This window comes from Anabrus simplex, chromosome 1 (assembly GCF_040414725.1).
Source record: "Anabrus simplex isolate iqAnaSimp1 chromosome 1, ASM4041472v1, whole genome shotgun sequence".
Classification (NCBI taxonomy): domain Eukaryota; kingdom Metazoa; phylum Arthropoda; class Insecta; order Orthoptera; family Tettigoniidae; genus Anabrus; species Anabrus simplex.
This window is the reverse complement of record NC_090265.1, coordinates 65,500,458-65,516,030: the sequence shown is the minus strand read 5'-3', so window position 1 is coordinate 65,516,030 and position 15,573 is coordinate 65,500,458. Positions and strand designations below refer to the sequence as shown.

The window sequence follows — 15,573 nt, the reverse complement described above, 5'->3', positions numbered from 1 at the left end:
GTGACTGCCCTAAATGCAGATCAGTATTGATTGATTGATTGACCATAAAGTAAACTTTTATCAAATCTGAGAAGGTAACTAAGTTGTTAAGTCTTGATCCACAAGAAAATAGTCCAGCTTGAGGCGTATAGATCAAAAAGTGTATCTTTAGTCTTGTTAAAAAGAAACTGCAAAACATGTGTTATCCGTGAGAAGAATAAATCTTGTTCTCATACTTTTCCTACCCCCGCTCTCCATTCCCCAAGATTTCTCGGCCTCTATTATTGCACTCTTCAGTAGCCTAGCTCCACTCCTTTCAACAAGTACGCAAACACGCTGCTCAAGGTAAGTTTGCCTCTTTTCACTTGACTTTCTCTTCGTCTATGTATGTTTTATCACACCTAATTTGGCTTTCAATCTTTTCATCAGGTCTCCACGATTCCATATCAAACTGGGAATCATAACATTGGTTCAAATTAAGAACTTCACACGACCACATTGTTTGCATCGAAACCACCTGAGTTAAGCCTGTTGAATACCACAGATTATGAGAACAAGATTTATTCTTCCCACGGGTAACACATTTCGCAGTTTCTTTTCAACAAGACTAAAGATACACCTTTTGATCTACACGCCTCAAGCTGCACTATTTTCTTGTGTATTAAGACTAAACAACTGAGTTACCTTCTCAGATTTTATAGAATTTTACCTTTGGTCAGACGCACCACACTCTTATCACCTTGTACCACAATTTTACCTTGTTACCCTTTACATTTTTCATTGTAGGTGCTGTCATATGTTTTATATTGTTTTGTTTCTTTAAATAAGTTATGATGTGCCCAATTGATCCATTGGCTGATGATGACGCGCAATGAGCATCGAAACTAGTACCAACCTTGTATAAACAACATGTGATCTAACTCACATCAATAAATTGTCATTGTATTGAAAAGGTGGACCCTTAACATTTTAAATCTACTGTTAATGCAGCTGATATCGGACATCAGGTCAAAACTGGGACAGGTTGAACAGATCGATAGTAGGGTAAGCCAGCTGGAAGGGAACATCTCAAACATCAAAGAGGAGGTGGAAATCCAGGTTTCCGTCATAAAGCAACAGGTTGAAGGGAGAATTTCTACCGTCGAGGGAAATTTTGAAATTTCATGTCTGGTCCGTATTGAAATGTACACGAGTTTAAAAAATATTACTAAAATTTATTCGGATCAAGCTATTAAATACAATTGAGTTCCTAAGGTAAGGATTTACATCTTATTATACTAAAATTTGAAGGGACATGTTTCGCCCGTTATAAGGGCATCACCAGTCTTTTTACACTCATACCTAAAAGATAAAAATCAGGATCCTGACTGTTTTGGTCAAAATATAACATTAAGAATGAGTATTATACAATGTGAAATTGTTATGAGTTCTTAATTGATAATTCACAGTTAAAGCTTGTTTAACATGTCTGCGAAGAAATAAATAATGTTGGTATGATATTACACTGGTGATTTAAAATATTTATAAAATAGACAACTAGTCCATATCCACATAATAATAAGAAGGTCTATGGCTAAAGTTGAATCTTGAGTTTCAGTATCATTGTGCGAGTGAAATTTGGTTAAAAGCAACTCGATTTAGATTTTGAAGAAAAGGTTAAAATGGACCTTTAGTAGCTTAATTAAGATGACACTGAAACTTTCTTATTGAAAACTTGTGATATTAAACTGTAGCATGGCACTGTGTAGGTGATGTAGTTGCTGGATCCATTAATCTCGTTGTTTACGAAGTGGGGCCACGGTCTTCATACTTTTGTTTAAGAAGTAATAAAAAATACACAACTGAATGTTGCCGTGTAGGTCTTTAATGGATCCAGCAATACCACTCACCGATCTACTCCACAACATCCTGATTTATAAATTTCATTTTTGTTCTGTATTGATAGCCACCAAATGTCATAAAAGAAACGTGACAAGACAGCCAAGCAGCATACATCTCAACCACTCCACAACAATATTTACCAACACCAACATCATAAGAAAGGAAAGAGCCACCAATAATTACAACTTTGTCATTCAAATTGAACAATTTCCAGAACATCAACCATGTCAAACAAGCCAGGATTATGTTCAAGTCACAAAAACAAAATTAGAAAGATAAAGTGGTGGAGTTATACATAAAGTGTATCGGCTAAGCTTATACAAATTCAGGCTTGTAACTCGCATGTTCATCAATCTATTTTTTAAAACAACATAAGAATGTGCTGTCACTTATTAATTTAGACTACAAACAGACATTTGCGTCAAAACATATCCTACAATGTTTAATATTTTAATGGGTTTATATGTTTGTATAATGGGCAAATTTCACATCATTTCAATGTAATACGTACTGCAAAACAACGCAAGATTTATTCTTATCAGCTGTTTTAGACTTTCAAAAAATGCATTCAAGCACGTTTAACCATGTTTGCTAATATTTGAATGTAGATATATAATATGTTTTATTGAACTATCAGCATATAATTCCATTTGCTTAGCGTATTTTACTGCTAAAACATTAATCACTTCACAAATATCAACAAAGCTAGCCTCATACATGACTAAACATTCATAAGAATGGAGCTTATTTTAACTGAATAGGCAAATGCCTATGGTAAACATTTCTTACATACTCATTACGCATTAGAAAAAGACGAACTCAATTTATTATAATTATATGTGTACATTGGGTCATTATATTATGTAATAAGAGTATTTAACATGTTATAATTTTAGCTATGTTGTAACATTAGAACTCTTAGCAAAAGTGTAATCAACATAATGTTGTTAAATTTCATAGTATGTCATAAAACTTTCAAGATTGAGGCATAATACAAAAATGCAAACATAAGATTCTAATGCAGCTGAGGATGACCTTGTAAGAGGTCGAAACCGGTCCTATTACACATGTGATAATAAATAAGTATTGATTACGTGGAACTTTTCTTTCTTTTATGACTACTCCACAACAACCGCCCATTCCAATGGACCAACAAGGAGAGGCAGCATTCCAAGACATTAAGGCTGCGATATGCAACGTTCCTGGTCTAGCCCATCCTGACCCTCAAAAGAAGATGTGCTTGCCAATAGACGCCAGCGACTCCGGCCTAGGAGCAGTGTTATACCAGCAGAGGAGTGACGGCGGAAGGGACATCATCGAGTATGTCAGCAAAAAACTATCTCCCACTGAACAACGCTATTGCACTGCCGAGAAGGAAGCCTTAGCCGTAGTGTGGGCCATGGACAAATTCGGAGGCTGCTTGGAGGGAAGGAAATTCCAGCTCTACACCGATAACACCGCTCTCAAATTATTGAATTCGGTCTCTGGCTCAAAATCTAAATTGATGCGATGGGCTCTGTTAATCACAGAATTTAATTTTGATGCAAGTCATGTCCCAGGACTGACGAACATAGGAGCAGACAGTTTGTCTTGACACCCGGCAATTGAACCTGAAGCTAGGAGCACCATTATGGAGAGGAAGTTCCCACGAAAACACCAGAGTGAGCCTAAGGAACCTGTCCTTATGACCATCAAGAAGGAACTTGATCTGGGAGTAATCAAACAGTGGCAAGAACAAGACAAGCCCTGTAGGACGACGCAGTGGACTAGGAGACAGAACACCGATAGTCGACACATCCCGAGGGAATTCAAGATGTGCTACAATAACTTCTGGGTTGATGGATGACTCTTAATGTTCAGATCGCACCTCTCTGATGCGCCGGCAGTAGTGGTGATCCCTAGTCAACACAAGATGGACATCGTCGAGAAGTTCCACGACAGCACTGAAACCGGACATCCAGGAGGTCAAGAGAACTACCAGTCTATCCAACGAAGATTCTTCTGGGTCAACATGAGGAAAGACATCCTGGACAATGTGAAGGGGTGCTACATCTGTGCTTGCACCAAGGCGAGCAACAGGAAGGCAGATTCCAGTCAACGAGGAAGACGGCCGCAACGCCTGTGGGAGGTCATAGCCCTGGACTTGATGGGTCCTTACCCCAGAACACCACAGGGTAAAACAGGACTCCTAGTAATCACCGACCTCTTCACAAGATGGACTGAGGCCTTTCCGATACCAGAAGCCATGACGGGACGCATCACCAGCCTTCTACAAGATGAGGTATTCAGCTGCTATGGTTATCCACGGTGCATTCTGTCAGGCAATGGGAGTCAGTTCACATCAAGGAAGCAGCAGCAAATGATGACAGAATGGGGTGTGGAGCACTGGACCACCCCTATCTACAACGCAAGGGCCAATCTAGCGGAACCAGGAACTAAAACGGATGCTACAGGTCCAACTAATAGACAAAGAACATCGACTGTGGGACCGTCAGATACCGCAGTCACTCTTTGCCCTGCGTCGACCCATCAACCGTGTCATCGGCTATTCCCCGCGGAGCTGTTCCTTGGTCGACAGCTATACGGCACTGGGGATTGGAAGATTAGTCCACCACCCACGTCTGGTCAAGATGATGTAGTTGGTTCCCTGGCAGAGCAGCAGCAGCAGCAGGACATCAAGGAGAAGCAAGCTTTGGCTGAGAAGAGATCCCTTATCCAGGCCAAGGCTCAAGATGTCGAAAAGACCCAGATCTTCCTATCAGGCCAACAAGTACTGCGACGTAACCAGTCAGCAATAAGATTGGAAGGTTTCACGCAGGTATTGCACCTAAGTGGGTTGGTCCCATCGAGGTGGATAAACAGCTGGGCCATGGGGTCTACTTACTAAAGACCAAACCTCCTGTCAAAGCCCATGCATAGGAGTTGTGGCGAGTCACCCAACCGCTACACATACAGAGTAAGCCGGTCCTGCCAAGGGTCCAGCTGGAGGAGAGGTTACTAATGACACAGCTCAGTCTAGCCATGAGGAGAATGCATCGACTATCTATGAGGAAGAGGCTGGCAGTGAGGCAACCTCGACCCCAGACAGGGCACAATCAGGTCAAGAGGAGGATAACACATCCAGCGACGTCGAGGAAGAAAGAAGATAAAATCTACGCCCAAGGCAAACTCGACGAGTGTGGTAGACTCTGGGAATTGTTTCAAGTTATAGGGGGGATATTAACGCAGGATGTAACATGAAAACAATATCCTTTATCCCATGGGTAAATAATGCAAGTATCGAGATCGAACCATTATTATTATTATTATTATTATTATTATTATTATTATTATTAGGACTTGTGATGTACATCCATGTATTAGTAGCAGTATTATTTACGATCACATTATTTGTGAGGTCATGTCATGAAACGTGCTGTGTACATATATTTATATGAGTTTAGTTAATGTAGGAACCTGAAATTAATAGCATATAATTTATTATTACCTGTATATATGATGTGTAATCCATTATGCAACACATTGTAATATCCAGAATATCACTAGGTAAGACGAGAACTACATAGAATATTCTTTACATTATCTCCAAGCTTTAGGCACTCTAGAAATTACTAGAAGATATGTTATGATATATCCTTCTAGAAGCCCGGCCAGGCAACCTATATAAAGAGACAGTCATCATCATCATCATCTGTTTACCCTCCAGGTTCGGTTTTTCCCTCGGACTTAGCGAGGGATCCCACCTCTACCGCCTCAAGGGCAGTGTCCTGGAGCTTCAGACTCTTGGTCGGGGGATACAACTGGGGAGTATGACCAGTACCTCGCCCAGGCGGTCTCACCTGCTATGCTGAACAGGGGCCTTGTGAAGGGATGGGAAGATTGGAAGGGATAGGCAAGGAAGAGGGAAGGAAGCGGCCGTGGCCGTAAGTTAGGTACCATCCCGGCATTCGCCTGGAGGAGAAGTGGGAAACCACGGAAAACCACTTCCAGGATGGCTGAGGTGGGAATCGAATCCACCTCTACTCAGTTGACCTCCCGAGGCTGAGTGGACCCCATTCCAGCCCTCGTACCACTTTTCAAATTTCGTGGCAGAGCCGGGAATCGAACCCGGGCCTCCGGGGGTGGCAGCTAATCACGCTAACCACTACACCACAGAGGCGGACAAGAGACAGTCTCGATGGTGAAAAGGAGTTATTGTTTAACAGGAGTTGTGTTGTGTTTAAGGCCGACATGCTAATGTAAGCAGTCAGCAGTCAACTGTTTCAAGGTTGTAGCCTCCATGTGCTTAGTGATAGGCAGCTGTTAAAAATGGTGGAGGGGTTGTTTTTTCTTCTTTTTTTTTCTAGTGGCTTTACATCGCACTGACATAGATAGGTCTTATGACAATGATGGGATAGGGAAGGCCTAGGAGTTGGAAGAAAGCGGCTATGGCCTTAATTAAGGTACAGCCCCAGCATTTGCCTGGTGTGAAAATGGGACACCACGGAAAACAATCTTCAGGGCTGCAAATAGTGGGATTCGAACCCATTATCTCCAGGATGCAGAATGATGGTTTTTTTGTTGTTTTTGGAGTGAAGTGTTTTGTTGTGATGGCAGTGATTAAGGTTTGTGTGTTTAATTTGTAAATAATTGTAAATACATCCATGTACGCAAGTTGACAGCATTTTGTGTGCATCTTTGTGGTTACGTCAAAATGTATTTATGACAACTTCTTTGCCCTAGGAATCAAGTGGTTATTGGCTTCATTTTTCCCATGTGTTATTTTCATTAGATTATGTTGGTTCTGGGTTTACTTTTTTTTTTTTTTTTTTTTTCTAATTTTCCATTTATACAAGGCTAATTTGGTTCAGTATAAAACTTATGTTTTTTTTTAAATGGTTTCATAACTAAAAGGCTTATTACTCTTAATAATCTGCTTAACACTTTACTTTCAACAGTGCTAAATTAGCGATTCCAGGTAATTTTAGGTACTAGTAGGTATGTAAAACCCATTTCCCTTGATTTACAATTTTTCTGCATCCCCAAGTGTACAAGAAGGATTTTCCATATACTGATTAAGGCAGTGGTACTCAGCATCCTACTACAATGCTACCCCAAGAAAGAGAAATTCTGTAGCTCAGTTATTCTTCTTTCATAAATGACAAGTTTATATTTAGGTACATCCAGTTATTAAAAGTGTTTAACAGTTTATTTCTCCATTTGTTTCTTGATGCACACTCAATAATATTACCGTATTTATGCAAATAATCCTCCCACCCTAATTTTAGGAAGGATCACTTTGAAATGGTGAAAAAAAAGAAAAAAAAAGAAAAAAAAAGAAATGAACTAAAATTCCTTCCACCAAAAGAGTAAATACGCAAAACAAATTTCATATCACTCCACGAGGTCCACGTGCTCTTTACGCAAATATGAACGTGTAAATTTACAGGTATAAGTGCTTTGCTTGAACATATTTGAGATGATGAAAATACATCATCACTGCTATAAAAGATATATTTGCCATGAAAATTATCCAGTAGGCCTACTTACATGACAGGTAATTCAATAATCTGAACTTGCAATAATTTCGATTCCCTGTAGATCGGAAGATTCGTTGTTTCTTACATCACTACAATCCTTTCCTAAATTACTTACAAATTTGTCACACCCCACGTCTAACAGACTTTTCACACGTGGTCTCTTTTTACTCTGATATTAACACGACCGGTAGTGGATAATTCTTCTTCTGCAATGCAAGCACTTGAAACAGACACACCGGCGAACTCGGATGTTAGTTTTGCAATACAGTAAAACCTTGTTAATTCGAAGTCGTTGGGACGCAAAAATCTGATTCCGAATTACGTGATTTTGAAATAACCCCCAATTCGTAATTCACAAATGCCAACCCTTACCGCGTTACAAAATATTCTATAGTTGGGCCCACAGGGTTGAAATCTGACGTTTAGCACAACCGGCGAGAAAAAGTTGGCTAACGCTGCTTGAAAATGGTCTGTTACTATGGCAATGATAACAGAGATGCCACATTTAAAGATGCTATTGCCACATGGGTTGAACTGCTCTCAGTCGCTCTTATGATATTCAGTGTAGTACTGTGTTAGTTGTAGCTGGTTTATGTAATAATAGTGTTGGTTTCCTGAATATTATTTCTGCTGTACTCCTAGTGGATCTGAGCAAATCAATCTCCAGAGGCAGCTAGAAATGACTACAAAACCAGTGTCTTTGCAATGCCTTAGAAGCCTTATATTATATTTTCACTCACATGAGCCTTGAGGATATATATGAAACAAAATGTTTCTCTTGCCTGGCAGTCAGACGGAAATTTTACATGGGAGAGCCCTGTGTTTTCATGTTTTGTCCTGCAAGAAAAGGGGGAGGTGAATTAGGGAATGGTGGGAATTACTGCAACAAAAGGAGTGGTATGTATTCCTATGTAAATGCCTTACGTGCAGCCCATATCCTCATGGAAAAACGGAAAAGTCTGAGTGAAGATGATATCAATATTCTATAGGAATTCTCGAGGAAGCTGTGGCAGTCGCTTAAGTGCGGCCAGTATCCAGTATTCGGGAGATAGTGGGTTCGAACCCCACTGTCGGCAGCCCTGAAGATGGTTTTCCGTAGTTTCCGATTTTCACACCAAGCAAATGCCGGGGCTGTACCTTAATTAAGGCCACAGCCGCTTCCTTCCCACTCCTAGCTCGTTCCTGTCCTGTCGTCATCATAAGAATTATCTGTTGATGTGACGTAAAACAATTTTAAAATAAATAAAAAAAATTAAAAACCCACAAGAATGGAGGAAAAATATTCTTGTGCCAATTCCCTAAGAAAAGGGAGAGTGCAAGACATTATATAAAGGATTCAAGCTTATGACCCATTAAATGAAGATCTGGGGGGGGGGAGGGAAATTATGGATGGAAGGCTAAAGCAAAAGACAAGTATCAAGGAGGAACAATTTGGTTTCATACCAGGTAACAGTAACATACAGTAACAGTATTACTGTATAATTGGCAAATACAAATGTCAATACATAAACCAAGGGTCCAATATATAATATCCTACTTAGGTAGTTTATAAATTTATTACTCAAAATTAGTTTCGGCAGACTGAAGAACCAAACAGTTATAAATTTACTAAGATGAAAGAAGGGCAAAATTAAAGTAGGCTTGATCATGCTGTCACAACACATCAAGAGAGAGAAATAACCTGAATGCCTTGCTAGTAGGGATGAAGGGCGAGGAAATTCTATGCCATTTTAGAAATAATTATTAATTCACTACAGTTGCTTCATACACTCAACCCTAAAACAAAGTAGGATCATTAAAATACAGTTGCAATTAGCCACAGAATTTTCAGTGCAAGCAATTAATTCAGTTTTTGAAGGGTAGAGATCAGAAAAGTTCACGTAACACAAATCCAGTGAGATAGTTCTATCTAGCATGAACATACCTTCACATTTTAGTCCTTGACGCACCAGTCCAAAAAGCATCTCACCACAGAAATCACAGAAAGTAGGAGCTTTGTAGGAATGTACGACGAGGGCATGAGGGCGTACTGGAACCTCTCCAACAGGAACCTGGGCTGCTCAACAGAACAGTCTCAATTACAGAAATGAAATAATAAATGAACAAATACAAATGCCAATACATAAACCAAGGGTACAACATACAAAGGGCACTAGGAAAGTTTTGTAATGTGAGTGAACGCTTTAGTCTTTTTCAAAATAATTTCCACCACACTCAATACACTTCTCCATACGTCGAAACCAGTCACTGCTATCTTTCTTCGGTTACATTTTCACACTCTTGATCCCATGCTGCTAGAAGCTCCTCGTCGGATGCAAAACGCCACCCTTTCAGCTTCAGCTTCATCTTCACTTCTGGGAAGAGTGCGAAGTCACATGGGGCAAGATCAGGACTGTGTGGAGGGTGATCAAGCACAGTCAACCCTAATCTGACAAGAAAATCCATTGTCTCATTAGCACGATGTGCTGGAGCATCATCGTGATGCAAGAGCCAAGTGTTGAGGCGTGACCTAGGACGGAGCTGCTTGAAAGCCAGGATGACCTGAGGCACACAAGTCTCACTGTACCACTTCACAGTAACTGTCCTTTATGTTTCTAGCACAACCTGAGTCAGAATGCCCCATTTAGTGAAGAATACTGCAATCACACCTTTCTTCACTGGCCTTGACCTTCGCGCAGTCACGGGAGTACCCTCATCTTCAAACAGCCACACCTTGTTCTGGGATTTTGTTGGGACATCGTAATAATAAAGCCAAGTTTTGTCACCTGTAACAATACGATTGACATTACGCGAAATCCCATTTTCAAACTATTTTAGCATTTTTCGGCAACATTTCACTCGATGTGCCCTTTGTTCCTCTGAAAGTGAATGGGGCACCCAAAGGGAACAAACCTTTCTAACATGGAGATGGTCATGTAGAACTGAATGAATAGCTGGTGCGGGGATGTGGAGGGTCTCTTCTACCTGCCGATATGTCAACCGCCTCTCTTGCTGCAACATTTTCCTCACACCTTCAATGTTTTCCTCAGTCACTGATTCAGACGGTCACACAGAACGAGGATTGTCTTCAACCCCAAAATCTCCCCTCTGGAACTCTTTGTACCAGCGGAAAATTGTTGTCCGATATGGACAGTCTTTCCGCTGCACAGGAGTCATTTACTCCAGGCACTGGTCAACAGTTAATCCACGAGCAAAGTTGTAGCGGATAATCGCGCGACATTCACCTTTAGACCACACTGACATCTTAACTTGCTTTAAATCGCACTGCATGGTAACAACTGGTGTGAAGGTCGCGCCTTGCTGTCTTCTAGACCGGTTTTCGCCCCTCTTTTCATCCCTCAACATAACACCGGTGTCCAGCCAACCGTTTTTGCATATTGCTAAACTTTCCTAGTGCCCTCTGTATAATATTAAATCAAGGAAAACACCAGACAGTGAAACATTCTTAATTGATGCTGGAGTCATACATATAATTCAAACATTGATGGAAAACCACTAATTCGGATGCAAACAATAAAAATGTTCAGCTAAAAGCAAGAATAGAATTTGGAAAATCTTGCCACACACAGAAAATTGAAAAAGATATACGAACAGGACATAATTTAAAAATATGCATGGAAAGTAAATATTACACCTGACTGATGAAAAGTGAAAGTATAAAGTAAAAAATGGAGTACAAGTAACTAAAGAACTGCAAATAGGAAAATCAAAGAAACATTTGGAGAAAGGAGATATGGTCCAAATTCATAGTCAGCACTTATGTATAAGTGGAAACCTTAAATAATAAGGGATCACTTATAATAAGTATTCACTTATATGAGTTTACATTTCATAGACAGCACTTAAAGAGTACACTTATTGATACAGTAAGTATTCACTGGAGATGTGGCAATGCCGTATATTATGCCCATGCTTCCTGGATTGTGTAGTTCTGGCTACCGAATAGCGTGATCTATTGTGTTTTGTTTATCGAAGGACATTTCGCGACCATGCACGACATTTTTGAGGTTAAAAGATAGTCTATATTGTATTTGGTCAGAATGGATAACAAAACAGCAAGCTGAGATGGCACCCGCAAGAACCTGTGTCGAAGTACACGCACATAATATGGAACAAGCAGACTGTCGCAGTTTCTCATCACAACATGAATGACGTGGGAAAAACTTGTTGTGGACAATGCAAACTACGAAAATGCCCAGAGTCTAATTTTCCTCTTAATATAATATGTTTATAGTTATCCAGGTGCTCCAACCTATACAAATATTCATCCAAATGCAGAATATGTGGCCTTACAACGTTTTTAATGATTTGACAAATATTTCCGTAGCTGTTACGTTGTACAAGGCCTAATTACTTGCCCAATAAAATGTAAATAGTATGTTTTGATGTGCGATGCCATGATTTCAGAAACTTCTGATATAATCTGGCAAACGATTGGTTGACTAACCTGATATAATTAGCACAAATCAACCTTAAAATAAATGGTGGTGGTGCAACACGTTCAATTTTCTTATAAATCAGTATAGTTCTTTACTATTCCATAGGCCTACAGGCTTGATAACTTATCAACTTGTAACACGTTTCCAATTAATTAAGCAAAATACCGGTAATGATGATGGTGATAATAATAATAATAATAATAATAATATTATTATTATTATTATTATTATTATTATATCACGAGCCTGAGAACAAAATACGGTAAAATCGACCGGGTCTCGTACTTTAAATACCTCAGAGAATTCATCGAACCGACAGGCCTTGAGAAGATCTCACAGCAAAACCGTCTCCAAAAAGTCAAGAAGGCATTAGGGTTAGTTCAAGACATCTACAACAAAAAATGCATGTCAAGACAGACAAAAATTCGGCATTACAACACAGTCATAAAACCAACAGTCCTTTACGTAAGTGAAACATTGTCACTTAACAGTAAACAAGAATTAGAAGAAATAAAAAAGCAAGAGAGGAAGATCATCAGGAAAATCCTAGGAGCAAGATATACCCAAGATGGTTACAGGCTACAATCAATCAAAACAACAGAAAAAGTTTCAAACATTGAAATTGACATTAAGGAAAGACGAATGTAATTCTTTGGACACCTCACAAGATTACCAGAAAATCGACTGTCAAAAAGAATATTAAATTATGTTAGCTCACTTAAGAATTCAACACCTTGGCTGGACGAACTTCGAAAGGACCTCAAAAACGCAAACATATGTGCAACAGACATTTTAGAAAGAGACACCTTCAGACACAAAGTCAACAAGTGGGAAGTTACATCAGAGCAACCAAAGCAAAAACAGTGCAGACCGAAATGGTCGGAAGAACGTAAACAAGCCTTGTCAGAGAGAATGAAAGCCTATTGGAAGAACAAGAAGAACCCAAAGAAAGCATGACTGAGTTGTTTGCTTAACGTCTTCCATTATTGGGAGAATATGCTAATAATAATAATAATAATAATAATAATAATAATAATAATAACAACAACAACAACAACAACAACCTGAAATTAAGAGGTGGCATAAAATGTCTGGACAATCTTCATTAATGGTGAGATAATGAGTCCTCTAGAGGTTATGTTCACTCTCTCACACAAAGGAACAAGAATATTCATAACTCTCACTTTACTAATACGAAACCTTCTTTAAATTGTTGGTCGCGTTACATTTCGACAGGATTTTCCATCTCTACTGTGTGCACCGAAAGCATTCTGTGAATGAAATGCTTCAGCAAAATCATTATCCTCCATCTTGCTGCAACATAAGTGAGTCACTTAAGTGTGTGTAGGAGGTCCACTTATAGCAATAAGTGGGGAACTTAAGTAGGTAATATGAAATGAAACCGGGCTTATGAGGGGCACTTTTGTATAAGTGCTGCCTATGAATTTGGCCCATAGAAATATTAGAAGCTCAAATGGCTAACTGTTTTAGGGAAAGAAGGCAAGGCAGAAAGATGACAGGAAAATATTTACCAGTTGTGTGAAAGGAAAGAAGTAGATGGTAAGAATATAATGTGCTGGAAAGTAGAGAGACTGTAAATGCTGACGAGATGACAAGACTCAATACTGAGGCCAAAATTGAGCAGTGCATTTAGAAACCTAAGTAGGAACAAGACATTTGGGATTAACTACATTCTCTACATCTACTTAGGGAGAAGCAGGTAAGCAAACCTATTCCATGTTTTATATATGAGGGGGGATCAAATATAAATGGGATATTATTTTTTATTTTAATTTATTTATTGAAAAACACAAGGCAATTACAATTTATTTTTCTACATAGTTTCCTGCTTTGGAAATGCACCTGTCCCAGCAAATGGGCAGCTTTTTGATGCCCTCATCATAAAAGAAACAGGGTCGTGTCACCAGCCAGTTGTGCACGAAGTCTTCCACAGTCTCGTCATCTTCGAATCGTTGCCCTAGGGCTTCTTTAAGCGGTCTGAACAAGTGGAAATTGCAGGGCGATAAGTCTGGGCTGTAAGGAGGATGATCAAGTGTAGTCCAGTGCATTTTCTGTAGCTTGGAGACAGTTAGAGCTGCAGTATGCGGCCGTGGAAGAGGATGGCCTGTCAAATCGGTTGGTCTCATCTATTGCGGCGATATGCAACCCTCGCCTGGTTCAACAGCTCACAGTAGTAAGCAGCATTGATTGTGCTCTCACTCATGCAAAAAAATCAATCGCCAATCATCATCAATAATGTCTTTAACCGCACGACTGTTTTCGTCTGTAATGCTGGTCCGAGGACGGCGATCGTGTTTACTGATTTTCCACAAGTTCTCGTCCTTCCTTGAACTTTTTATGCCAGGCAAACACATGCGTCCTTGACAATGTTTGATCACCGAACTGTGCAGTCAATCTCTGTCAAATTTCCGTGGCTGTAACTCCTTCACAAGCAAAAAAATTTATAATTATGCATTGCACAGTGGTGGGGTGCAATTGTTGCTCCGACATCGTGAGCTTTACTGGTGAAATGGCATGAAATATATAACAGCACGCTCCTCCCAGTCCTACCTAACGGACCCGCTTAAGCATAGCAGAAGCGTGGGGCCAGTCATACCAACTGTTGATGTTCAAGAACAAAAATTCTGTTTATATTAGATAGACCTTTGTAAAATGTAAGAGACTTGAAAGTTATCATCTGATCTTTTTTTTAAAAAAAAGGATATTAGTTAGTTTTTATTGAAAACTATTTATGAAGAGGAAAAGAAAACTTGCCTTTTTCTAAAAAACTGAAGTGTGTCTGTCTAGGGTCTGACGGCCAGTCGAATCTATAATATGCCTTACAGTTACCAACAAAACAGGTGATGTTTATTTAGGGCGAACTACTAACATATCATGTAATGCTCACACTGCCAATTATTTGGCAGAAATAGCTGTTAAGAGCATTTAAAAATGTGAGGAAGACTTTAAGAGCAATGTTTACTCTGTTGTTTCAAACATGACTCTTACTTCAAAATGATGAAGAGTTGTACATACTGCACATGTACTAAATCTGCTTATAAATAATGTTCAGTTTCCAAATATGACAGAACATTTTATGAATGTAATGAAGTACTTCAGAAACAAACACTTTGCAAATACATGTTACAGAAAAACTGGTGCCCCAAAACTCATTCTCCCTAACGAAGTGCACTGAAATACCATGGTAGATTGCTTTACAGGTTGGCCAATGTTGTTACAATATGTAAAGAAAATCATACAACTTCCGATGAAGCAGTGCAAACACAAGTCTGTAAGTTTGTATACAAACAGAATCTACAAGATATGCTTAATCATTTGAAGCCCTTAAATTACTGTCATTGCCCTTAATGCTGTTCAGATAAACAACTGTACTATTTCCAAGTTAGTACATGTGTGGAACCATTCTTAAATATAATTTGAAGTTACAAAGGACAAACATGTCACACAAAAATTTAAAAACAGATATAATATGGCTCTAACAACAGCTTATTTATGCATTTTCTTAAATCCAGAATGGTGATTGATTGATTATGAATCCAAAAGAAAAGTATTCAGCACTGAATTTAACTGAAGAAAAGAAAGAAGCATTTGAATTTGCAAAGTCAACAACATATAGAAGGTTGTTCTGGATCTCTTGGGATGATATCTGAAGGGTAATTAGCTTATGAAAAGCCATGTCTCCACCAACAATCATGCTCAGTTGGAAAGCCAGCATTTCTAGCTGTAGCCCGACA

The 15,573-nt window shown here is 39.3% G+C and overlaps 1 protein-coding gene across 1 annotated transcript in view; it reads right to left on the bottom strand.

Annotated features, from left to right (window-relative positions):
- Window positions 1–15,573, bottom strand: part of PKD (serine/threonine-protein kinase D3) — a 310,331-nt gene that overhangs the window by 241,589 nt on the left and 53,169 nt on the right. Inside the window, exon 4 of the mRNA XM_067138812.2 lies at window positions 9,304–9,435. Within this exon, the coding sequence (XP_066994913.1) occupies window positions 9,304–9,435 (132 nt within the window). The remainder of the gene's footprint in view (window positions 1–9,303; window positions 9,436–15,573) is intronic.